Source organism: Rhinopithecus bieti, unplaced genomic scaffold, assembly GCF_001698545.2.
Source record: "Rhinopithecus bieti isolate Rb0 unplaced genomic scaffold, ASM169854v2 scaffold_10264, whole genome shotgun sequence".
NCBI lineage: Eukaryota > Metazoa > Chordata > Mammalia > Primates > Cercopithecidae > Rhinopithecus > Rhinopithecus bieti.
The window spans coordinates 137037-163094 of NW_016806418.1; the positions used below are offsets into that span (position 1 = coordinate 137037).

At 44.8% G+C, this 26058-nt stretch overlaps 1 protein-coding gene across 3 annotated transcripts; it reads right to left on the minus strand.

Annotated features, from left to right (window-relative positions):
• Window positions 1-1329: 1329 nt before the first annotated feature.
• Window positions 1330-16019, minus strand: SIGLECL1 (SIGLEC family like 1). 3 transcript variants are annotated; one of them, XM_017876461.1, is made up of 6 exons: window positions 15511-16019; window positions 6549-6671; window positions 4994-5275; window positions 4762-4867; window positions 3119-3275; window positions 1330-2073 (listed from the first exon to the last, which is right to left on the minus strand). In XM_017876461.1, exons 2-6 carry the CDS (start codon window positions 6568-6570, stop codon window positions 2047-2049), a joined length of 594 nt encoding a protein of 197 aa, XP_017731950.1. In that variant the 5' UTR covers window positions 6571-6671; window positions 15511-16019; the 3' UTR covers window positions 1330-2046. The 3 variants fall into 3 exon arrangements, with proteins under 3 accessions (XP_017731950.1, XP_017731949.1, XP_017731951.1); XM_017876460.1 differs by having other exon boundaries at window positions 6549-6761; XM_017876462.1 differs by lacking the exon at window positions 4994-5275 and having other exon boundaries at window positions 6549-6761; window positions 15511-16013.
• Between the last annotated feature and the right edge of the window lie 10039 nt (window positions 16020-26058).

Genomic DNA, 26058 nt, shown 5'->3' on the forward strand with positions numbered 1-26058 from the left:
ATTTTTTTGTATTTTTAGTAGAGACGGGGTTTCACCGTGTTAGCCAGGATGGTCTCGATCTCCTGACCTCGTGATCCGCCCATCTCGGCCTCCCAAAGTGCTGGGATTACAGGCTTGAGCCACCGCGCCCGGCCAAACCTAGACTTCTTACTAGAGCCCTTGAAGCCCTGCAAGTTCTGGCCCTTCAGGAGCTCATCCCTCAGTCAATTCCAGTCACAGCAGCCTGCTCTGGGCTCCTGAACTCACCAAACTGCTCTCATGTCAGGGCCTAGGCTCTACTGCTCCCTCTGTCTAGCCAGCTCCTGAGAATCCTATAAGTCTCAAGACAAGTGTCACTTTTCTCTGAGAGGCCTTCTCTGACTCTGTAATCCAACCTAGCTTCCTTTCCTGTGCTTTCTCATAGTATTCTATCCTTTTTTCTTTCTAGCACTTATCAACATTTTAAGCTACACACTTGTCTGCTTTTCTTCATTGTCTATCTGTGTAGACCATGACTCCATGGAGGCAGGGTCAGTGTCTTACTTCTTCCCCTCATTATCTGGCACATCTGATATTTCTGTGAAATGTGAACTGTGAGAGGTGCTTATACACATGGGGGCTAACAGAAATGTCCACCCTGAGTATAAGATGACCATCTAGTTGGTGCTACAGGGTCACTGTATTTACTCACAAATATTGCCCCAGGGAAGAGATGACCATCTTTCGACCCACTGAACACTACTAGCATCTGGCCAGGCACGGTGGCTCATGCCTGTAATCCCAGCACTTTGGGCAGCCGGGGTGGGTGGATCACCTGAGGTCGGAAGTTCGAGACCAGCCTGGCCTACATGGTGAAACCCCGTCTCTACTAAAACTATAAAAAATTAGCTGGGCGTGTTGGTGCACGCCTGTAATCCCAGCTACTCGGGAGGCTGAGGCAGGAGAATCACTTGAACCCTGGAAGCGGAGGTTGGAGTGAGCTGAGATTGCACCATTGCACTCCAGCTTGGGAAACAAGAGCGAAACTCCATCTCAAAAAAAGAAAAAAAAATCTACTAGAAGGAAGGTTATCATCCATTCTGAGAGGAACAATACACAGCTGTGGTTCATCCTAATGCCAGAATCCCTTTCTTATTCCTTGCATGCCTGTCTTTCAATCTGGCCAAGAACTATTGCAATAACCTTCTAACTAGCATCTTTACCTCCAGCCTTACCCATTCTAAATATATCATATATGGGGTCAGGGTAGGGGAATGATGTTTTTGTATATATCTGGTCACTCTACTTGCTTGCTACGAACCTTACAACAGCTTATAATTACTTAATTAAATCATTTGACAAACATTCTTGAGAACTTACTGTATTTTAGGCATCATTCTGAGTGCTGGTGATGAAAGTAGAAAACAAGGCAGAAAAAGTCCCTGTTCTCTTGGAACTTACATTCTAAGGGAGTCAGGATAAGGTCCTACAAGATAAAGCTCCAATGAATCTTGGCCTTCAGGGCCCATCGTCATGTTTTTTCTCACCTGCATCTCTGAACAGTACTTTTCACCCACTCTCCACCCAGGTATGAGTCATGTGATGTTTAAAGGTTGGGGAATGAAAGATTTTGTCCAAAGATACACAGCCACCGAGCACTGAAGTTGGGACTCCATCCAGATGTGAAGGCTTGAAAGCCTGGTGCTCTTGTAGGTGTATCTCAGGTACTGGCACACAGTAGGCGCTCAAAAGCAACTTGCTGATGGACTGGATTCATATCGTCACATATATTTTTCCTTCTTTTGACACCTTCCCAGGGGGGCACAGATTTCCTCTGGTTTAGTCAAACAACAAATTGCAAAGTTTGCCTTCAGAGGCTCTAAGATTAGGTCTGAGAGTAAACCCCTATTCAATGGAGAATGAGTGTAAGGGATGTGTGGGAACTGAGAGGGTTTTGTGAGCTAAGAAGAGTCCGGGGGCTCCAGGTTTATTAGAGCCTCCAGGGTTTCTGTGGGCTCTATAAATTTTGCAGACTCTTCTAATTCCAGGGATAATGGTGACTCCAGGTATGATGCACGTTCCACAGGCTTAGCTGGCTCGTTTATCTTGCTTTTCCTGAAAGTGAGGTGCAAAATAGCACAAAGAAAGAAGAATGTTGGAACAGGTCTAGAGTTGAGGTATCCAAATCTTAAAATGACACCCCTTTGTGCACAGAATTAAAGCAACATGGAGTGAGCACTGGCTTAGCCCTTCCTCACAACCCCATGGTTAGAGCCTGCAACTCGGTCTTCTCCCTCTGGCCCCTCTCTGTACATCCTCAGTACCAATAACACTGACTGTTCCTCAGACTCTTCGGGGAATCTTGCCTGACTTCCTTAGGTGGGTTTGGTCCCTCCCTCTTCTGCACCACTACAACTCCCTGGCTCAGCATCCCCGACTGTGAAGGTGCCTTCTCCACCAGTCTAGCTGCTCTTGGAGGACAAGGCCTAGGTTTGGCCCATTTCTGAGACCCCAGTATTGCCCAGCACAAAGATTGGGGGATATTGCAGGAAATATTGGTGGAATTAACAGATGGTTTATCCACTAAAGGACACTAACTATTCATGCAGGGTGTCAGGAGGGCAGCAGGGCAATTCTGATTCTGGAGAATCATAAACGGTAAATAACAGTGAGGCCTAGCAACTTCAGACACTGTATCTTCCAAGCCCTGCTGAGGATGTGGGGTACAGGGTGAATGAAGGAGTAACCTGGGCTTGACCTAATCTCTAACCACTTCAGGCTGACTTGGCCTGTGGCATCTACACCAAGCTGACTGCTGCCAGCCATACACTCAGAGCCCAAATCCTTTGGTTTCCACCCTGATGCTACAACTGCTATTAGGATTTTCCCCAACTGCCTTTTCAGTGGGGATTCAGTGTACTGGTGTGTGTGTGTGTAAATTGATTTTAATTGTTCGTTAAATTGTTTCTCTTAACTTTCATCCTTCTCCTCTCTGGGCCTTAGCTTCCTATTTATAAAATGACCTGAAAGCACACTCTAGCGGTAGGTATCCTGCAAGATTGAAGATGATAACACCTTCAAAACACTGTGTGCTCCCTTCCCTATGGGTCTTACTATCAGTATTCCGATAGACCAGATTCCAGACACGATAGGTACATACCAATATCTGGCTCTCAGAAAATGTGGCGACTATGGGTTTTCCTGGTTCCTCAGGCTTCAGAGACATCTCGAGTTCTTGGCTTGCTCTGACTTTCGAGCTCTTTTTTGCTTGGATTGCTGCAGCTTTCTTCGCCTGCTTCTTTCTGATATGTTTCACTCTAAGGAAATAAGCTTTGGATTGGTTCTGGCTCTCCATCTCCCTAAATCCTGACATGGGCTCTACCTTGACCAGAACTTCTGATTTAAAGCCTCAACAACAGTACCAGCTTGCTGTATGACCTAGGGCAAGCCACACATCCTCTCGGGGAATTAGTTTCACACCCTGAATAATGGGGATACCCTGCTTATTAGGCTGTGGGGCTCAGATGAGGTCAGCTATGAAAGAGCCTTGCAGCTGGCAGAGAGATTATTACTGGTCTTCAAGTCCAGTTGATTATACTTTGAAAATAGCTCCTCAGTTTGCCCTGCCACCTCACTCTTCATCTTTGTCTCCCCATAACCAGCCATGCCCAAGTCCCACCTCTCTGGCTGCCCCTCATCATGTGCCCCAAGTCAGGCCTTCTATTTCCTGCTTAGTCCGCTGTACCAGCTTCCTGCCTGGCCTCTGACCTTCTGTCTCTCACTCTCTAATCTGTGTCCCACCCCAAGCTCGAGCTTTCCTTCACAGCTTAGCAGTCTTCCTAACAGTGCTCCGAACTGAGGATTCAGTCCAAGCTGTCTGGACAGGCTCCCCTGCCTGACCCTCTGACCTGACTTCCTGCAACTCAGGCCTTCCCACTCCATGCTTCTAGCTAATACATGCAGCTAAGTTTTAACACCCTGTGAACCAAGACCAAGGACGTCTTTCAACCTCATTTTTAGCCATTACCTGGCACTCTCAATGCACCTGACATTACACAAAGACACTGGAAATGCCTCAAACATGCCTCTGGGCATCTGCATACAAAGGTTAGGTATCCCTTATCTGAAATGCTTGGGACCAGAAGTGTTTCAGATTTCAGTTTTTTTTTTTTTAGATTTTGGAATATTTGTTTATACATAATGACATATCTTGGGGATAGGAGCCAAGTATAAAAACAAAAGTCAGTTATGTTTCATATACACCTTATACACATGGCCTAAAGGTAATTTTATATAATACTCAAAATTATTTTGTGCATGAAATAAAGTTTGTGTACACTGAACTATCACATGAGGCGAGGTGCGGAATTTTCTACTTGTGGCATTATGCTGGTGCCACGAGAACTTTTGGATTTTGGAGCATTTCGGATTTTGGATTTTTGGATTAGATATTCAACCTGTACTATTAATACTTTCTACCAAGCTAATGAGTACTTAGCTCTGCAGGCCCACCACAGCCAGCACCCTGGGACTCGCTACTGCCTTCTCCAGGGCTGCCAAGCCCCTTCTTGGCTTTCTCCTTTATAAAATGTGTTGAAAGTGTCTGTTTTATGATGCAGTTTTACGGCTCTGTATAGTCCTCATGGCCCTGGATTGTGGTGACCATGTTTGGTACCTCTTTCCCTCTTTAGACCCTAAGCTCCTTGAGGGGAGGGGTCCTGTCTTTGCCCTCTCTGTGCCACGGCTGCAGCCAGGACCTGCCGGGTAGTAGGCTTGCAGGTGAATTTTAACCCTGGTACTCACATGAGAGGGAGGAGGCAGAGGAAGAGCAGCGCAATTACAATTCCCGCATAGATAGCACCCTGGATCAGCCCTTTCACGAAGGCCTGGGAAGCCAAAGAACTCTTTCCTGGAAGCAGAGAGCATGTGAGAAGTTTGGCATTGGAGCCAAAACAATGCCCCATTCTCTAGCCCCAGTGACTGTCACCATCCCACTTATTGCCTCACCCAGTCACCCAGCCCCCTCCACCCTCACTTGACATCAGTAGGATGCTCAAAGCATGGGTTCCGTTTTGGTTCTTCCCCTCACAGAGAAGTCTCATGCCCATTTCTGGCTCTTCAGTTAGGCTGATGGTGCTGTTAGCCCAGGGGCCAAGCATGGTGGAGGTCACTTGGAGGCTGCCATCCATGCCATCCACACCCACGGGGACTCCTCCCATCCACCACTGCACAGAGGGTGTGGGAATCCCATGGAAGGAACAGCTGCACTGCAGTGTCTTCTCCAAGGAGCAAGAGGAGTTGAGCAGCTTAGCAGGTACTGTGGGGAGGAAGGGTCAGGAGTCAGCAAGGCATCCTGACTTCCCTCTTCCAGTTTCTCCAGGATGCAGCCTTCTCTTTATTTGCTATTCACAAGAAGTTTCAGAAGGACTTTCTGGAAGCCCATAGGATTCAGGCCTCACAGACTAGTTCCCCTGTATCTTCTCTCCCCGTCTGGCCTGAACCTGATCGCTAGACCTTCTTGAGGGGTGGCAAGTAAATTTTCTGAGGCTCTACATTGTCTGTGATCCCTCACCTACCCCACAAGGCTAGATGTCCAAGCCAGAGCTCCTACTCTGCTTCTCTTCTTCCCACCCCCAACGTTCCTCTTAGGCTCTGTCATCAATTCTCCCTCCATCACTTACTGTCTAGATGCTGCTGGGCAAGTCACTCCCCTTATCATTGCTGTTTCCTAGCCTAGAAAATTGGGATATTTGCTGAACCTATCTCATATTATCATTGCTATAAGAATGAATGCCCCAAGATTTGTAGTGCACCCAGCTCGGTGCGTAGTGAAATGTTACCCATTCAATAAATAGAACACCTTTCTCAATTTCCTTCTTCCCGGTCCCAAGTGGCCTTTGGTGGAATATTCACTGGAAGCCAAGAGTACTATGGTATCTTCTGTGTAAGAATGTTGGAAACTGCCTCGCTTTACTTAGAATAGGTAGGACATGGTGGCCATTTGATGAATACCATGGATTAGGAAGGAACGGTCACATCCATCAAGGTCTCCAATAATGAGGAATCTGTCTTCAGTGTTGACACACACTTTTTCATTGAAGTTTTTTCAGGTTACTGGAAGAAAGGGGTAATTTTCCCCTAACCAGTAGCTCCTGATCTTGGTCTCTTCACCTGAGTCACTTGCGGGGTGCTGTTGAGGAATTTGTGGGGGACTCTCATGTACGGCCCCCTCTTTGGCTGTCCTCTGAATTGTCTTTTCCATCTGGCAAAGTGTGCCCATGGAAATGCTGAAAAACTTAACTTCAGGGCTTCCAGCAATGTCTGAAACAGCTCTTAGTGCTCTCATGCCTTCATAGCACCCGTACCCTCAATCCCTCTCCCTTGCCCAGTTTGCTATTTGCTTCAGACACCCCAGTCCTGTCAAAATCTGACACACAGAAGATGTCTAATTCACATTGACTATTCGGTACTTATGCCCGTATGTCCTCTTTCTCTGTGCCTCCATAGTCATCCTCTGCCCCCACCAACACCCAGACCCTGGAGTCTTGGCTTCCAAACACCCCTCCAGTGCTGCTTCTCACCTTACTTACCCAGCTGTAGCAGTGGAAGCATCACTTGCAGCAGCAACAGTTCTCAGGAATAGCAGAAGCTCTTTACTACGCTGGCTCTGACATCAGAACCATATGGTTCAGAAGGAGTGAGATGATGGGTAACTGAAAGAGGATGTGGGGATAGGGAGAGCGGAAAGTATCTTTAGCCAAGTCAGGGGCTTCTGTCTCTGGCCATCATGAAGGCCTGTTCACCTGGAGAAGCAGGAATTATGTGGGATGAGATGCTCATGAGCATGTAGGGACAGGGAGGCAACTAAGATAGTCTGTGAAGCCTCAGTGTCATGTCTCCTTAATTCTTTCTTTATTTATTTATGTATTTACTTTTATTTATTTATTTATTTATTTTTGAGACAGAGTCCCACTGTGTCGCCCAGGCTGGAGTGCAGTGGTGTGATCTCAGCTCACTGCAAGCTCCGCCTCCCGGGTTCACGCCATTCTCCTGCCTCAGCCTCCCGAGTAGCTGGGACTACAGGCGCCCCCCACCACGCCTGGTTAATTTTTTGTATTTTTAGTAGAGATGGGGTTTCACCATGTTACCCAGGATGGTCTCGGTCTCCTGACCTCGTGATCCACCCGCCTTGGCCTCCCAAAGTGCTGGGATTACAGGCGTGAGCCACCGCGCCTGGTCTATTCTTTGTTCTATTTTTGTTTTTTGAGACAGAATCTTACTCTGTCGCCCAGGCTGGAGTGCAGTGGCTCAATCTCAGCTCACTGCAACCTCTGTCTCCCACATTCAAGCGACTCTTCTGCCTTAGCCTCCCGAGTAGCTGGAATTACAGGTATTCACCACTATGGCCAGTTAATTACTGTATTTTTAGTAGAGATGAGATTTCGCCATGTTGGCCAGGCTGGTCTCAAACACCTGACCCACCTTGGCCTCCCAAAGTGCTGAGATTACAGGCATAAGCCACCATGCCTGGCTTGTTTTTGTTTTTGAGACAGGGTCTTTCTCTCTCTCTGTCACCCAGTCTGGAGTGCAGTGGTGTGATCACTTAAAATAGAAAAGTGTTGACATTCTCTCAGGAAAAATATGATAATGTTTAGTTTGGTGAGAAGTGTAAAACAACATCTCCCCACCACAGTATAATTGTTTTCCCATAAAATTTGAAATGAATGGTGTAAGTAATGTTGTATAGCAGGGCACAATGTTCCTGTTTATATCCCATGTAGATATTTATTTAATAAATTTGTTCTCAGTAAATTTCTATTAAAAAAAGAGACAGTATGGGACCCTGTCTCCAAAAAGAATGGCCAATTCCAATTCCTACTGGATATCATGACTTAAAAATCCATAGTAATTCCAGCCTGGGCAACATGGTAAAACTCTGTTTCTACAAAAAATACAAAAATTATCTGGGGGTGGTGGTACGCACCTGTAGTCCAAGCTACTTGAGAGGTTAAGGTGGGAGGATCACCAGAGGTGGGGAGGTCAAGGCTGCAGTCAGCCGTGATCACGCCACTGCACTGTAGCTTGGGCAACAGAGTAAGACTATCTCAAAATAAGTAAGTAAGTAAATAAAATACATACATACATAGTAATTCAGAGAGTATGGTATTGACACAAGGATAAATAAAAATATCAGTGGGACAAGCTATATGGTTGAGAAAAATACCTATACATACATGATCACTTGGTTTAGGATAACTACGGCACTGCACAGAAGTTGTTAAAGGACTCTCTTCTGAATAAATTGTGTCAGAATAACTGGATAGCCATACAGCGAAAGGAAATAAGACCTCGACCTCATGTCATACATAAAAATAACTTCTAGGGACATTGGGACACTGTTGTAGAACTGTGCTGTGCGAAGAAATACAATGTGAGCTATAAATGTGGACTACATGTATAATTTTAAATTTTCTAGTAGCCACATTAAAAAAGAAGAAATGGTTAAAAATAATTTTAAGATGTTTCATTTAACCTAGTGAAAGAAACCTAGGTTATTCACTAGGTTATTCATATTGAACCTAACCCAGTATTTCAACATGCAATCAACACAGAATTGTAAGATTTGGTACATTCTTTATACACTCTTCAAAGCCTTGTATATATTTTACACTTACAGCACACTTCAATTCAGAGTAGACACAATATAAGGGCTCAATAGTCATATGTAGCTAGTAGCTACCATATTGGTCAGTGGAATTCTTGAATACAACATAGGAGAGTATCTTGTTAAGTTTTAGGTAAGCAAAGATTTCTTTAAAAGGGTCACAAAGCACTAGCTATGAGGAAATATGGATAAAATAGACTGTATCAGCATTAATTTCTGCATCAAAAGATACCATTAAGAGAGGACAACTGCAAGTTACAGGGCTGGAGAAGATACTTGCAACACATACAACATGCTTGCATCCAGAACATAGCAAGGATAAAGAGGGTAATGAATGGTGTAGTACATGAGTGGAGTGTTTGGGGTGTTGTTAATGTTCTATTTCTTGACCTCAATGGTGGTTACACTGGTCTGCTCCCTTTGTGATAATTTGATTGTATGCTTACTATCTGTAGTAATACTTCTCTGTATAAAAGTGTACTTTGATTTAAAAGCTTGTTTGAAAATAAAGACAGAGAAACAGAAAGGATACAAAAGGGAATATAGAACGGTTGGGACAAGTAGAGATCATGTACCTAGATGTCAGATTTAAATTCCAATACATCAATGATTTAACTAAATATAAATGGCTTAAAATTATCCAGTTATGAATCTAAGATCACCATATTGGCAAAAAGAACCAAAGCCAAACTCTATGCTGTTTACAAAAGACACAACCAAAGCATAAATGTAAAGGACAGTTAAAAAACCAAAGAATGAAAACATATACCAAGCAAATACCAACTAGAAAGCCAGGTAATGTAGACATACCTACGTTAACATCCCATAAAGCAGACTTGAAGCAAGAGGCATTACCAAAGATAGAATGGCATATCTCCTAATGATAAGATGACATTAACAGGAATAAAGTATATATTTAAAATTTGTGTTTGCCTATGAACATAGTCCAAAAATATATAAAGCAAAAAAATCTACAAAATAAAAAGAGAAACAGACATCCACAATAGTAGTGTGGCATTTTAATCACTTTTCTCTCAGAAACTGATAGAACAAACAGACTATTGGACTAGATAAAGATTTCAACAACTTGATCAGCAAATTTGACCAAAAATGTATAGAGAATACTGCATTCAATAACTGCAGAATACAATTTCTTTGTAAGCACACTGAGAGCATTTACAGAAACTGACCATAGCTGGATCATAAGACAAATCTTAACAAAATTTCCATGAAGATATTTAAAATCTCATTAATAACCAGCAAAATATCTGTTAAAACCATGAGACACCAGTACATATCTAGCTGGATATTTTAAAAGACTGACAATACATCAAGTCTTGGTGAGAATGTGGTACTCAACTTTCACACACTATTGGTGGAAATATAAATCAGGGCAACAAAGTTATCAAAGTAGAAGATACACATACTCTATGACCCCCAATTCCACTCCCAGATATATACTTTATAGAAATGTTTGTGCATATGTATGCCAAAAAATCATGCAAAAATGTTTACAGTGGTATTATTTAAAATAGCTAAAACGTTAAACAATCCAAATGCCAGTAAACACAGAATTTTAAAATGAGATACTACACAGCAACAAAACCTATGAGCTAATGCTAGATGCAACAACATGGCCCATCCTTACAAATAAAATATTGAATTAACAAAGCCAGACACAAATGAGTAATAATGTATGGCAGCATTTCTTTAAAATTTGAAAAAAACTGGGCAAAATCAAGTGTTTAAGAACGCAGGCACAAGTCATAAAAATCCTTTAAAAGTTGCCAAGAAATGTCCAGCATAAAAGGTAGGATATTAATTGCCTTTGTGGGAGGAAGGAGGTCTGTTTCTCTTTTTACTTTATTATTTGTAGGGGGTATGAACAGGTCTTTTGAGATACTGGGTATAGTGAATTCCATAAGGCTGTACCCTATATAGGCGTCCTTTTAATAGTACAGCTTTTCATTGCCCATCTGCCTGATCATATGGCCAGGCCATTGGCCACTGCCCATGAATTGGTAAAAACCCAAACACAGAGGCAATTCAGCCCACTGAAGTGACTTGTTTTTACCTTCCTCAATACAAGTGTCAGTCTTCCAAACAGGATGTTGTTAATTCACTTTGGAATTGCCATCCATAAATCAAACAGCTCTTAGCTGGTCAATCGGGAGCTATTAATAGACATCATCCAAGTAATAATAGGATCTAGCAGCTCTTCAGAAGGGAAAAAGAGGCCACCTGTTCATAAATATAACGAGTACCTCCTTGCACTTCCCTGGTAGCATGTTCCTGTATAAACAATTTCCATTTTATTATGAGACTCTTTTGGGCATGGCCTTCTTATTACAGTGTTGTTCCAACATTACAAACACATCATGAGTATTTCAGGTGTCAGGATTATTATGTCCTTCAATGACGGGGCAGACTCAAAGCCTAATAGGCTAGTTGTCTGTCAAACGGAAATTTTCTGGCCCCAAATCCCAGCATTCACCACTGGGTGGTGCTCACTGGCCTTAGCTCCAGTCTGCCTAAATAAACCAAACATTAAGCTTCTAACATGTTTTGTCCACCAGATACCCTGTACTGTTTCAAATGAACAATTAGTGTGGGCTTAGGCAATCTTATTGGTTCCTATTTAGCATATTCAATCAATATTGGTTGAAGGGAAGATTTACATGCCTTCTGTTTTATAATAGTATGCAGGGGAACTCTTCCCCAGTTGGATACAATATCCTTTCTCATAATACATTTAGGTAAATACATTCACACAGTCTGTCCGAACATTCCAATTTTCATCCAAAGTTTCACCTGAATCTCGTCCACTTTTGCAATCCTATGTCTTCGCAATCTAACCATAGATGCTATTAGAATTTCACCAACCTTTTTGGAATCGCAGAGTATAAAGCTCCCACATGAGTCCCAGAAATATCTCTTATCCACCCCCTATTATACCGCTAATGTGCCTATGACTTTGGGTCCTCAGGGGTCAGGCCCAGCAACCCAGGCCCTTTTTTCATTTATCTTGATTAGATCACAAGTTCGTCCCCTCAGGAGATCTGAGGTCAGATTTCTCATTGTCATGTTTGCCTTCTGGCTTTTAAAATTCCTCCAAACTAGGGTAAATATAGCAGACTTGATGGGGGCCCTTCAACACTGGAGGGCCAGTCTGGGTTCTCACTGCTCCACCTAATTTCTAAGAGTGCTCCATTGAGACCTTTGTTTTGACCCCCTCAATGTCTGCTTAACTCATCTCATTTCTTAATAACTGTTTCAAGATTTCCACCCTCTTGGAAATGTTCGTCTTTTCTCACTCTCTGGTGAATCTAATTTTCTTTGCCATCTGTCATTTCAGCCTAACTTTGCCCTTTAGCACTGGCCCCGAGGCTAGCAGCTGTAGCTCAACTGGGCCAGCATCAGGATCCGCCTCAGCCACTTTCATTTTAACCATTACAGATAAAAATAGCCAAGGGATTGTCTATTTGGTTTGTTTCCTTATGCATCCAGTGGGTCAGTTTCTTAGGGGTTGGATCCATTGTATTGAAAAAGCAGTGGTAACTTTTATCTCCTGTAACTGTTTGCAGAACAGCTGCATTTCTATACCGACGGTAACCACAGGACAGTCCAGGTATCAAAGGCTCATCATCCTGACTTCACATCCTTCCTCTTCTCAAACCATATGTTTCAGTGAGTCAGGGCTGTTCTGGTGAATCCCATTTCTGATACAACTGAAAAGTTAGGGAATGGTCCACAAGATCCCCTCATTTCTGATACCAACTGAACATGTCAAGGATCCCTGATTACCCTCATTTCTCAAATCATTTGCAGGTTTTTGGAGCCCCAAGACTACCCTTAGGTTTGGTAATTCACTAGAAGTACTCACAGAATTCACTGAAAGTTGTTATACTCGTGATTACTGTTTACTACAACTAAAGGATAGAGATTAAAATCAGCCAAGGGAAGACACACAGGGCAGAGTCCAGAAGTTTCCCACACAAAGCTTCTAGTTATCCTCTCCCTGTGGAGTCATGGACGGCGTAACTTAATTTGCCTATTCTGGCAAAATTATCTTTTTGTTTTTATCATTGAATAATATTCCATTGTATGGTATATCACATTTTGTTTATCCATTCATCAGTTGATGGCATTTGGGTTGTTTCTACTATTTGGTTACTGTGAATCAATCCTTTTTTTTTTTTAAAGAGATGGAGCCTCACCCTGTCACCCTGGCTGGTGTGCAGTGGTACAATCACAGCTCCCTACAGCCTCGAACTCCTGGGCTCAAGCAGTCCTCCCACATCAGTCTCTTGAGTAGCTGGGACTTTAAGGGCTCACCACTAGACCCAGTTAATTTAAAAAATTATTTTCTGTAGAGAGAGGGTCGAGTCTTACTATATTGCCCAGGCTGGTTCTGAACTCCTGGGCTCAAGCAATTCTCCCACCTTAGCCTCCCAAAGTGCTAGGATTACAGACATGAGCCACTATGCCCTGCTGTGAATCAATTCTGATTGACTGAATCATGCTATGACTACTAACTACTTTTTTGGTTAACATCTAATGAGAAACTATGGTTGCCATTTACAACTCTAGAGACAGAAATTTTATCTAACTTTTGTATTAGTCTCAAGAATGCTGTGAGGTACATCTCATTATTAACACATCAAAAAGCAAGGCAGAGCTCCACAAAAGCACTATGACTGGCCCCAAGATATGCAGCCATTAGGCTGATAGATTTCAGACTCAACCTTTGACTACAAATGTGGTGTTTTTTTCATGATTCTATTTTGCCTTAAAAACTGCTGTATAAGCATGGTGAAGTTCATTCTCCTCTCCAAGTCCATTTCCTCATGAATAAAATATAAGAATAAATCAGCTAACCCTGATGTGACACACCGTATACTTAGATTTTTCCTGGAAGTGGACCAGAAGTCAGAAGACCTAATTTTTGTCGCTAGTTTCTGGGTGATTCTGGGTAAGTCACTTCCCTCACTGTCAGCCTGCTTCAGAGACTAAAAACCCAGATGAGTTTTGTTTGGCCCACAAATGTTTACTTTTTAAAATTAACTTTTAAAATGGGATAACATTTAATAATCAGGGCACTTCACAAAAAATTCAAACAACTGGCTTCTCTCTCTTTTTTTTTAATTCAAGTCAAATTGCCTAGATACGAAGGTTAGCTGTTTTATAGTGTGCAAGTGGCTTCACCTCTCTCTAGGCCTATTTGCTCATTTTAAAAACATGGATAATAATAGCACTCATGTTAGAGTTGTTGTTAAGATTAAATGAGTCAGTAGAACAGAACCTCACGTTTGGTAAGCACTCAAAAAATGTTATTTACTATGTATTAGGTTCCCTGCTTGGCTCCTATCAGCATTTGACTTGGAACCACTTTTTCATTTTTTTTAAATACAGGGTCTGGAGTGCAGTGGCACTAACACGGCTCCCTGCAGCCTCAACTTTCCAGGCTCAAGTGATCCTCCCACTTCAGCCTCCAGAGCAGCTGGGACTATAGGCACAAACCACCACGTTCAGCTAATTAAAATTTTTTTTTGTAGAGACAGAGTCTCACTATGTTACCCAGGCTGGTCTGACAAACTCCTGGGCTCAAGCAATCTTCTCACCTCAGCCTCCCAAAGTGCTGGGAGTACAGCCATGAGCCAACACACTCAGCCTGGGACCACTCTTGACCACCCCTAATCCCTTCCCAGAGTTCTGGAACCAGCCCTCTCCTTTCCTGTTCCATATTTCTACATGTTTTACAGGACCTCTCTGAGTGGTCTGTGCTCCCAACCCTTAGCTTCCAAACTGACTGCCCTTTTTCCTTCTCACATAAAAAAGATGTCACCCAGGTTTCCAGGTCGTTAAATGCCTCTCTCCTTCACGCCACATATCCACTTTCTGCATTGTCAATTTTTTTTTCCTTCTCCTTTCTCCCATTTAAAAGCCCATGTTAGATGGTTGGAATGAGCCTTGCCTAGGTCCCGGCCCAGGATTTGCCAGTAAAGCACGGAATAACTGTGGTCAAGTATTTTACCCTCCTCTTTTTCCTCATGTGTAACATGAGTGGGTTTTACTGCTGGAGATGTAATGATCCGTTTAACTACAAAATTCTGATTTCTTCTCTCTTCTCTCCATCGGCTTTAGAGCATACATGTGATGACTCCTCATGCACCCATTATATTTTCCTTTCCTTTTTTTTTTTTTTTTTTTTTTGAGACAGAGTCTCGCTGTGTTGCCCAGGCTGGAGTGCAGTGGCATGATCTTGGCTCAGTGCAACCTCTGCCTCCGGGGTTCAAGCGATTCTCTTGCTTCAACCTCCCGAGTAGCTGGGACTACAGGCACGGGCCACCACACCCGTCTAATTTTTGTATTTTTAGAAGAAACGGGGTTTCACCATGTTGGCCAGGCTGATCTCCAACTCCTGACCTCAAGTGATCCCCCGGCCTCGGCCTCCCATAGTGCTAGGATTACAGACGTGAGCCACTGCACCCAGCCTCTCAATTTTCCTTCTGTCTCTTGTTCCAAAGGGCTCCAGAATATTCTCTGTTCTCAGCACACTTCCATCTGTGTATTTCCTTAGCGGGGTGTGAATGGTGCAAAGGTGTTCGGCTTCCTAAGGGAAGGGCTGACTTACTAATGACTGACCTATTTATGGTGAGGAAAACGATTTTCTAGGGAAAGCCAGGATGATTACCAACGAAAGCGATAGACACACACGGGATAACTGTGTGATTAATGACTGGGTGCCTTGCAGGGCTGTAACTTACCAAGAGACCGACTTAACAGGAGCCTAATTAAACAATGAACAGGGCAGGCTCTGAAGGGAGTGGATTTTCTCATGAACTGATTTTCAAAGGGACTAACCGTCGACTCATAAGGGCACTGACCTGATTGTGAACCTACGGGCCGCTTGCTTATCTTCTTGGTAGACGGATGTCGCCCCAGCTGCCCTCGGGCTGACCAGGTGACTGACGTGGTGGAGGCTGAGGAACGCGGTCACTGGCTCCTGGCAAACTCCCTGACTATGCTTAATCTCACCGCCTGACTGATCCAGATTTAGCCTCTGTCTGTTCAAAGAGCTCGCAGGGGCCTCACTGGCACGAGAGCCGCCCTGGTGGCCTAACCGACCTGCGGCTGCCCCACGGCCCAAGGATCCACTGACCGATGCTGACTGGAAGCCCAGTTAGTGCAGGTTCAGTGAAGGAACCCAACAACCGCCAACAACTGCCAGGGACCCAACAACCGCCAGAACCCAACAACCGCCAGGGACGCCAACAGGCCAGGTACGGCCTTGTGCGACTAGGGATCCTCAGAGATAGCGGCGTGAGGGGCGTGATAGTCGGCTGCACAGAGAGAGCGGCCTGAGAGGCTGCGTATCAGCCGCAGGACCTGCTAGCTCCAATCGTTAGGTGAGTGCGTCCACCCGCAGCCAATCAGCGGCTGCATGGGCTCACTTTACAGCCAATCAGAGGCTGCATGAGCTTATTTTACAGCCAATCAACGAGGCAGAAGAAGCATTGCCTCCACAGGCTTGTGCCCCTGGGAGCTGATGCACAGCTGCCAGAGTCAATCAGGAACTGCAACTGCAACTCCATCCTCCAACCTTTGTGCCCAATTGGATCTTGAGGGCTTGAGCCAATCCGCAGCCAGGGGCGGTGCCAGGATAGTTGTGGGTGCCAATTTTCTTCTCAGCAAGGCCTTTCCAGCCCATGCTGATGAAACCACGCTCCTCTCCAACCCTGAGGACTCCGTTCCTGTTGTTTAACCCTGTTTATTTTTTCTCACACTTTATCCGTCACGCACTTTCTTACCCATTACGCTTTCAAAATGACAGAGGCATTTGAGGTAGAGCAACACCGTCTTGAATAGGAGCTGGGTAAAATGAGGCTGAGACCTACTGGGCTGCATTCCCAGAGGTCTAAGGCATTCTAAGTTACAGGATGATACAGGCGATCAGCACAAGATACAGGTCGTAAAGACCTTGCTGATAAAACAGGTTGCAGTAAAGTAGCCAGCCAAGGCTGGGTGCGATGACTCACGCCTGTAATCCCACCACTTTAGGAGGCCGACGCGGGCGGATCACCTGAGGTCAGGGGTTTGAGAACAGCCTGCCAACACGGCGAAACCCTGTCTACTAAAAATACAAAAATCAGCTGGGCGTGGTGACAGGCACCTGTAACCCCAGCTACTTGGGAGGCTGAGGCAGGAAAAACACTTGACCCCGTGAGGCGGAGGTTGCAGTGAGCCGAGATCGCACCACTGCACTCCAGTCTGGGCAACAGAGTGTGACTCTGTTTCAAAAGGGAAAAAAAAAAAAAAAAAAAAGAAGCCAGCCAAACACCACCAAAACCAAAATGACGAGAGTGACCTCTGGTCATCCTCACTGCTACACTCCTACCAACACCCGGAGGGTTCACAAATGCCATGGCAACGTCAGGAAGTTACCCTATATGGTCTTAAAAAGGGGAGGCATGAATAATTCACCCCTCGTTTAGCATGTCATCAAGAAATAACCATAAAAATGGGCAACTGGCAGCCCTCTGGGCTGCTCTGTCTATGGAGTAATCATTCTTTTATACTTTTACTTTCTTAATAAACTTGCTTTCACTTTACTCTATGAAATAGCCCTGAATTCTTTCTCGCGTGAGATCCAAGAACCCTCTGTTGGGGTCTGGATCAGAACCCCTTTCCTGTAACAAAAACAGTCTTTGCTAAATATCATTTGCTAATGATACTTTGGTTTATGGTTTTGTAGCAGGACGAGCCACAGACAAAACTCCTCAGACACCGAGTTAAAGAAGGAAGGGGTTTATTCGGCCGGGGGCATCGGCAAGACTTCTGTCTCAACAGCTGAGCCTCCCGAGTGAACAATTCCTGTCCCTTTTAAGGGCTCACAACTCTAAAGGGGTGCATGTGAGAGGGTCGTGATTGATTGAGCAAGCATGGGGTACATGACTGGCGGCTGCATGCACCGGTAATTAGATTGGAACAAAACAGGATAGGGATTTTCACAGTGCATTTCCATACAATGTCTGTAATCTACAGATAACAGAATGGATTAGGTCAGGGGTCGATCTTTAACTACCAGGCCCAGGGTGTGGCACCGGGCTGTCTGCTTGTGAATTTCATTTCTGCCTTTTAGTTTTTACTTCTTCTTTCTTTGGAGGCAGAAATTGGGCATAAGATGATATGAGGGGTGGTCTCCTCCCTTAGTTTGTGCCACTAGAATAGAAGCTCACTTTTTGGTTTTGTTTTGTGGTACATAGGAGACCTCCACTGCCTATTACAACAGTCACCACCTCCCTGTTACAGTAGTTCCCCTTCCACTCCTGCAAAGGTTCTTCTCCCTTTATTGGAAAAATTGTTTTGGATAAAATCTTGCTTTATTTATGTGCTTTTTTTTTTTTTAAATGTGACAGACTGAAGGATGATGTTCACCCTCCAGGGCCTTACTGCATGGCCCCAGATAGACTTCCCAAGAGGGGACCTCACTTTGTTCCCTTTACCCTAGCTGTGGCAGACTGACTGCTATCACCCAAACATCTGCCAGGCCCTCTTCTACTTCCTTGCTTTGTAACTGATATTATCAATACTTAAACTGCTTTTCTTCTCTTCTCCGTTTGGCTGGCTCTTGCTTTCCCTTCAAGGTGCCATTAGAAAGGAACTTCCTCTGAGAAGCCTTTTCTAACTTCTTTCCCATCCCAGAAAGCTCTTGCCCTTGGGTCCCCAGACTCTAGGCCATAATTATCCTCATAATTTATATCCCTTGCCATCTTTATAGGAACCTTATCATACTGTGTTTTAGTAAGTTACCTATTTCTGTCCCTTTCCCAAACCTTACCCCATGAACTTGAGCTCTCCCAATTATCAAAACAACTAACTGGGAAGCCATTAGGCTGAGATGGCTCCAGGACCTTTGTTTCCAAGTAAGCAAATTGAAACCTAACTCAAAGTGAATGGTCGCATCCTAGAAAAATGACACTTAGGCTTAACCAATCGAAACTGCCTACTAACCTCTGAGTAGATACTTTACCAATCAGAAACCGCCAGTTGACCTCTAATTACAAACTTTAAGGCTACTGTTCTCCTTCAACCAAGTGAAACTATTTTCTTTGTTTTGATTTCAGGAATACCTTATAAAAGTTTTCCTTGTGTGCCCACTGGGTGGTCTGGCACTTCTGGATTCATGAATGTCAGCTCCAATAAACTCTTTAAAAGTTTAATGTGCCCGAGTTTATCTTTTCATATGAGCCAGGGACTGTATCTTCTTCCTTTTGATATTCCTGGGGGCACTGAAGCAGCTAGGTTGCCTGGGGTATAAACCTGGGGTTCCGCTGGCACATACCAGGGAAATTTAGGACACGGAAACACACGAGGATTTTAGGAGTGGAGGTTTAATAGGTAGAAGAGAAAAGAAAGAGAAACTGCTTCCTCTATAGAGGAAGGGTCTTGGAGCGGAAAAAAAGACCACCTGGTGGTGAATGCTGCGAATTTTTTTTTTTTTTTTTTTTTTTTTGAGACAGAGTCTGGCTCTGTCGCCCAGGCTGGAGTGCAGTGGCCGGATCTCAGCTCACTGCAAGCTCCACCTCCCGGGTTTCCGCCATTCTCCTGCCTCAGCCTCCCGAGTAGCTGGGACTACAGGCGCCCGCCACCACGCCCGGCTAAGTTTTGTATTTTAGTAGAGACGGGGTTTCACCGTGTTAGCCAGGATGGTCTCGATCTCCTGACCTTGTGATGCGCCCGCCTGGGCCTCCCAAAGTGCTGGGATTACAGGCATGAGCCCCCGTGCCCGGCCGAATGCTGCGAATTTTATAGTCCAGTTTGAGGAGGTGGCGTCTGACTCATATAAGGCTCATAGATTGGTTTGATCAGGTATAATGTTTACATATCGCACAAGGAAGGATGGTATCCCTACCCTAATCTTTTTATGCAAATTGCCTTTCCAGTTGATTGGTGCCATCTTGTCTCCTCCTTACAGCACACGTGTCTGACAGAGAAGGGAAGATGGAGCAGCCATCTTGAAAATGTCTAGTCCTTAGTTCCTGCCCTCATTCACTCATGTAAGCTCCCAGCTTGCAGGTTGCTCTTTGTTAGAAACTGATTTGGGGCTGTGATCGGTGGCTCACGCCTGTAATCCCAACACTTTGGGAGGCCGAGGCGGGTGGATCACCTGAGGTCAGGAGTTCGAGACCAGCCTGATCAACAAGGTGAAACCGCATCTCTACTAAAAATACAAAAATTAGCAGGGCGTGGTGGCAGGCGTCTGTAGTCCCAGCTACTTGGGAGGCTGAGATGGGAGAATTGCTTGAACCCGGGAGGCAGAGATTGCAGTGAGCCAAGATCACGCCAGTGCACTCCAGCCTGGGCTATGGAGCCAGATTCCATCTCAAAAAAAAAGAAGAAGAAGAAGAAGAAATTGGCAGTTTCTTTTCTTGAAAAGAAGAACTAGAGAAAGTTCATTTTGTTCGAGTATCTATGTGAATACAGAGGAGGAAGGCTGTAGTTCAGTGTTCCTCAATTGGGTGCTTTTTTGTGCCCTGATAGACACCTGACAATGTCTGGAGTCCTTTTTGGTTGTCAAAACTGGGCTAGGGGAGCTACTGACATCTTGTGTGTACAACCTACAACCTAGAGATGCTGCTCAGCGTCTCACAATGCACTCTTGTTCCCAGACCAAACCAAGGGTCAGGCTGCTTATTCTCTTAGCTCAATGACAAGATACAGGTGAACTGGCAGAGAAGGGAGTTTATTTCTGTAACTGGGTACAGGGAGAAGACCTGGAAAATATTGCCAGACCAACTCAAAATTACAAAGTTTTCCAGAGCTCGTATACCTTGTAAGCTATTTGTCTACAGGTAAGTGTGCATTCATCTAAAGACGTAAGCGATTAACTTATTCCAATCCATAACTAAGATCTCAATCCTGAAGATCTCCCTCTGGAGCCTCAGTAAATTTACTTAATCTAAATGTAGCAGGACGAGTCGCAGACGAAACCTCTCAGACACCGAGTTGTGGAAGGAAGGGCTTTATTCAGCTGGGAGCATTGGCAAGCTACTGCCCTAAAATCCGAGCTCTCCGAGTGCACAATTTCTGTCCCTTTTAAGGACTCACAACACTAAAAATTTTACATGAAAGGGTCATGATTGATTTGAACAAGCAGGAGGTACGTGACAGGGGCTACATGCACCGGTGGTCAGAGTGAAACAGAACAGAGCAGGGTGTTTCACAATGTTCTTCCATACAATGTCAGGAACAATGGTTTCTAAGTCATGAGTTGATTTTTAACTACTGGGTTTAGGCCAGGCAGACCAGGGAAAGTTCCGGGCCTGGCGCGGGGCTGCCTGTCTTTGGTTTTACTTCATTGTTTTTTCTTAAAACAGGTACTGAGTATAAAACAATATACAACAATATGAGAGGGTCTCTGTCTTTCCTCAGAAATGGGTACAGGGGCTGGGGTGATTACCCTTATCTTATCTCCTGCTAAATCATGGAGGTTTGGGGAGTTCCTTCAGACCCCCAATAAACTCGTTTGTGGAGGCTTGAGGAGTTTCTTCAGACCTCCAATAAAACTTGTTTAATCTTAAACGGGTCCTGTTAAGAATTCCTTCATTATCTTGTCATGCTCAAGGCCCAGGAAAGGCCTGGGCAAAACTCTTGGTGGGCTTTTGTTACATTCCAACCATTGTATGAGGGCACTGGCTCTGTCAGCTTTTAATATTTAACTTAACCACTCAATCAGTGCTGAGACAGTTGTTATGGAGGCCTGCCTGTTCAGCCATTAGGGAGACGTGGCCTGCCACACCCTCCCCTAACCACCACCACCAAAGAATATTCAGCCCCAAATGCCAGATTATGAATAGCGTTGAGGTTGTGAGGCAGGGTAAGTAAGGTTAGGAGGCCATACTGACTTGTCTCCTTATGCCAAGCCCGGTGGATCCCTTTCCAAGCAGGCTCCTTTGGCTTGCACCCTAGTGAGTCGGCACCTAACTCTTTTGCAAGATAAACAGTCCTACAGGATACCAGCAGACCACCAGATGGTTGCAAGTTCCTGTTGTTACTCAATATGGCCTGGGGAAGAGAACAAACGCTACTTATTCACGATGTAGTTTCCCCAATCTCCAGCCAATCAACACCAAAGCCCAAGAAGCTGGGAGCTGCAAATTCCTGCCGTGGGGGAGCTGGGAAGCTCTCCAGGGTCCTGCATGTGCAGCTAGGCTCAAGGTTTAGCTTACAGTGAGCTTTTCCTCATTTTAATAGTGGAAAACACACCCCTAGGTGGAGATTTTATATGCTAATGATACATGCAATGCGTGTTGGAGCACAGAGATGCTGAGTGCATACTTTTCATGCTTGACTCACCAATATTTTATGAATGTGTATGCATAACTCCCATAAAAGGAATTACCTTGAGATGCCAGAGGCTGTCTCTACCTCCCTCTGCCTCTCAGGGTGTACTTTGGCTTTGCAATAAACTTCTTTGCCTACTCTTACTTTGGATTCCCTCTCAAATTCTTTTGTGCCACAAAGTCAAGAACCTGAATTGACGTACCAACAACAGTTGATAAACTCTGCTCTAATCCAAGCTGTGGGAAAGTATAGGGGCTGGGAGAGGGGAGAGGGGAGGCAATGCAGCTTATCTGAGGAGGTGATGTTTGAACCAGCTCTCAAAGGATGAGTGTGTGCTGCAAAGGAGGAGGGCAGGGGACAATATTGCAATGAGACAGAACCACATGTATGAAGCATGGAGAGGCACAGAGGGACACGCGATCTTTAGGATGTGGCTGAGATGTGTGAGGGATTGTGGCTGAGGGTGAGATTGTAAAAAGTTTTTTTTTTTTTTGAGAAAGAGTCTCGCTCTGTCGCCCAGGCTGGAGTGCAGTGGTGTGATCTCAGCTCACTGCAACCCCTGCCTCCCAGGGTCAAGCGATTCTCCTGCCTCAGCCTCCCAAGTAGCTGGGACTGCAGGTGCAAACCACCATGCTTGGCTAATTTTTGTATTTTTAGTAGAGACAGGGTTTCATCATGTTGGCCAGACTGGTCTCAAACTCTTGACCTTATGATCTGCCTGCCTCAGCCTCCCAAAGTGCTGGGATTACAGGTGTGAGCCACGGCACCCAGCCTTTTTTTTTTTTTTTTTTTTTTTTTTTTTTTTTTTTTTTTTTTTTTTGACAAGGTCTCACTCTGTTACCCAGGCTGGAGTGCAGTAGGGTGATCTAGCTCACTATAACTTTGAACCCCTGGGCTCAGGGGATCCTCCCACCTCAGCCTCCCAAGTAGTTGGGACTATAAGCGCATGCCACCACACCTAATTGTTCTTTGCTTTTGTAGAAACAGGGTCTCTCTATGTTGTCCAGGTTGGTGTCAACTCCTGGCCTCAAGCAATCCTCCTGCCTCAGCCTCCCAAAGTGCTGGGATTACAGGCGTGAGCCACTGTTCCTGGCCTGAGAAAAGTCTTGAAAAACTCTCACTTAGAGTCAGAACGTCATCTTGAGGCAAAGGGGCAGGCATGGGAGGATATTTAGAAAGAGAGATACCGGGTTAGAGGTGAGTATTAGAAAGCTCCCATTGCTGATGGTTTTGGTGATGGACTGGATGGGGTGAGACTGGAGCCCAGAGGCTGGGGAGGAGGCTTTTCTCATGTTCTGGGGAAGGGGGGTCAAGATGGGACCTGGATCTGAGAGTAAGGGGAAGCGTACAGGCCAGGAACTTGGTGACTTACAGGAATGGGTGAAGAGGGAAAGGGAGAAGTGAAACAAAACTCTGGCCATGGAGACTTAAAATAGGCTTTATATAGCTGGGTGAGGTGGCTCACGCCTGTAGTCCTAGCAATTTGAGAGGCCAGGGTGGGCGGATCGTCCAAGGTCAGGAGTTCAAGACCAGCCTGGCCAACATAGTGAAACCCCGTCTCTACTAAAAATACAAAAAATTAGCTGAGTGTAGTGGCAGGCGCCTGTAATCCCAGCTACTTGGGAGGCTGAGGCAGGAGAATTGCTTGAATCCGGGAGGCGGAGGTTGCAGTGAGCTGAGATCACGCCATTGCAGGCCAGCCTGGGCAACAAGAGCGAAAAACTCTATCTCAAAAAAAAAAAAAAAAAAATAGACTTTATACTTCTCTTTTGCTATCTTGCACATCACTTTTCCCCGTGACCAGAGGGGTCACCCGTGTAATCAGGGTGCAAGTAGGAAGCCTGGTGCCACAAGGATATAGCTGGAAACCTGCAGGTCATTTAGTGAATCAAATCATTACCTTGAAGAATTTGGCCGGGGGCTGAGTTCACTTTGACCAGCCCCCAAGAGCTGGGGGCTTGGCAAGCATCAGCCACTCTGTCAAGCATTGATTCATTGAATCCTCAGGATGAACCAATGAACTAAGTGGTGCTATTATCCCCATTGAACAGAAAAGCAAATGGAAGTAGCAGGAGGTTCAGTGGTGAGGCAGATGTTCAGATCCTGGAGGTCTGCCTTGAAAGCTTAAATTATTATTATTTTTTTTTATTGAAGTAAAATTCATATTACATACAATGAACCATGTTAAAGTGAATAACTCAGTGGCATTTAGTACACACACAATGTTGTGTAACCACAACCTCTATTTGGTTCTAAACATTTTCACTGCTCCAAAAGGAAAGCGTGTACTCACTAAGCAGTCACTGCCCTCCTCGAAGCCCCTGGCAACCACCAATCTACTTTCTGCCTCCAGAAATATACTTCCTATTCTAGACATTTCATATCAATGGAATCACATGATACGTGATCTTTAATGTCTGACTTCTTTCACTTGGGTGATGTTTTCGAAGTTCATACACGTTGTAGCATGTATCCGTACTTCGGTTCTTTTTTCAATGACTGAATGATACTGCATTGCGGGAATGTACCAGATTTTGTTTATTCCTTCATTAGTTGATGGACATTTGGGTTGCTTCTAATTTTTGGCCACTGTGAAGGAAGTGAAAATTTTAATTGCTGCCTTCGTTAAGACAGTTTTAACAGATTCTAGATCCTGGGATATAGCTGTGGTGGAGAGATGGATGGGAACCTGTGGGATCCCGGAGGAGGGAGTTTCAGATTTGTCCCAGGGTAGTGCAAAGTTGAAGGATGTTTCATACCGGAGAAGACCTTGTACTTGGGCCTTGAGGTATTTCATACTGTGGCCAGTGGAGCTCATAGTCTCCAGAGGAGAAGGAGCCAGGAGAAGGGAGGAGGAGGACAAGGTATAAACTCATCAGATTCAGGAAGTGGTTCAAACAGTGATCTCTTAGAGGAACAGGCAGAGAGGAACCTAAATTGGGATCTGAGAGATTGGAGAAGGGCAGGAGGCCTGTTTCACAAGAAACCATGAGTGTAGGCCAGAAACTGTGTCTTTAGACAGGTTAGAACCAGGCACAGGGGTGCGATGTTCTCCTTGCTCAGTGAGATAGACTGAATGCTTATGTCCCCCCATATTCATATGTTGAAGCCTAATCACCAGTGTGATGGTATTTGAAGGTGGGGCCTTTGGTAGGTGATTAGGTCATGAGGGTGGAGCCCCCATGAATGAGATTAGTGCCCTTATGAAAGCAACCTCAGAGAGCTCCCTTCCCTGCCTTTCCACCATGTGAGGACACAGTGAGAAGGCATTGTCTATGGATCAGAAAACGAGCCCTCATCAGACATGGAATCTGTTGGCCCCTTGATCTTGGACTTTCTAGCCTCTAGAACTGTGAGAAATAAATTTCTATTGTTTATAAGCCACCCAGTTTATGGTAGTTGGCTACAGTAACCCAAACAAACTAAGACACCCAGGCATTGAGTACCAAGTGCCATGACTGTAGATGGGAGTCCTCACCCCTCTGGATGGGGAACCTGGAAGACAACCACGCTTAAGGAAAGATGAGTCCAGTTTGGGGTGCATTAAAAGCACAGAGCCTGTAGGTCATTTGGGGAGAGATGTGCAGGAGAATATAGGAGATTAGAGCTTAGGAGAGAGGCCTGGGCTGGAAATATAACTTTTGAGGCCTCATCAGAGTCCAACCTTGTGGTTCCCACCTGGATTGAGTTCAGGTCATTTCAGAGATTTACTGGAGTACACTTCATGTGCTGTGTTCCAAGGCTGGGCTCTAAAAATACAGGGCTGGACATAGTACAGTTCCTGACCTGGGGAAGCTGACGGTTTGGAGATCAGAACTAGATACTAATAAGGATAATCTTATTAAAATATTAATGTAAATTTGATTGAAGAGTAACATTCATGTAGAAAAGGGAACACATCACAAGTGTTTTACTAAAAAAATTTTCACAGAGTGATGACATCTGAGCAATTAGTAGCCAGATCAAAAAAAAAAGATCCTGGGCTAGGTGCAATGGCTCACGCCTATAGTTCCAGCACTCTGGGAGGCTGAGGCAGGAGAATTGCTTGAGCCCAGGAGTTCAAAACCAGCCTGGCCAACATGGAGAAC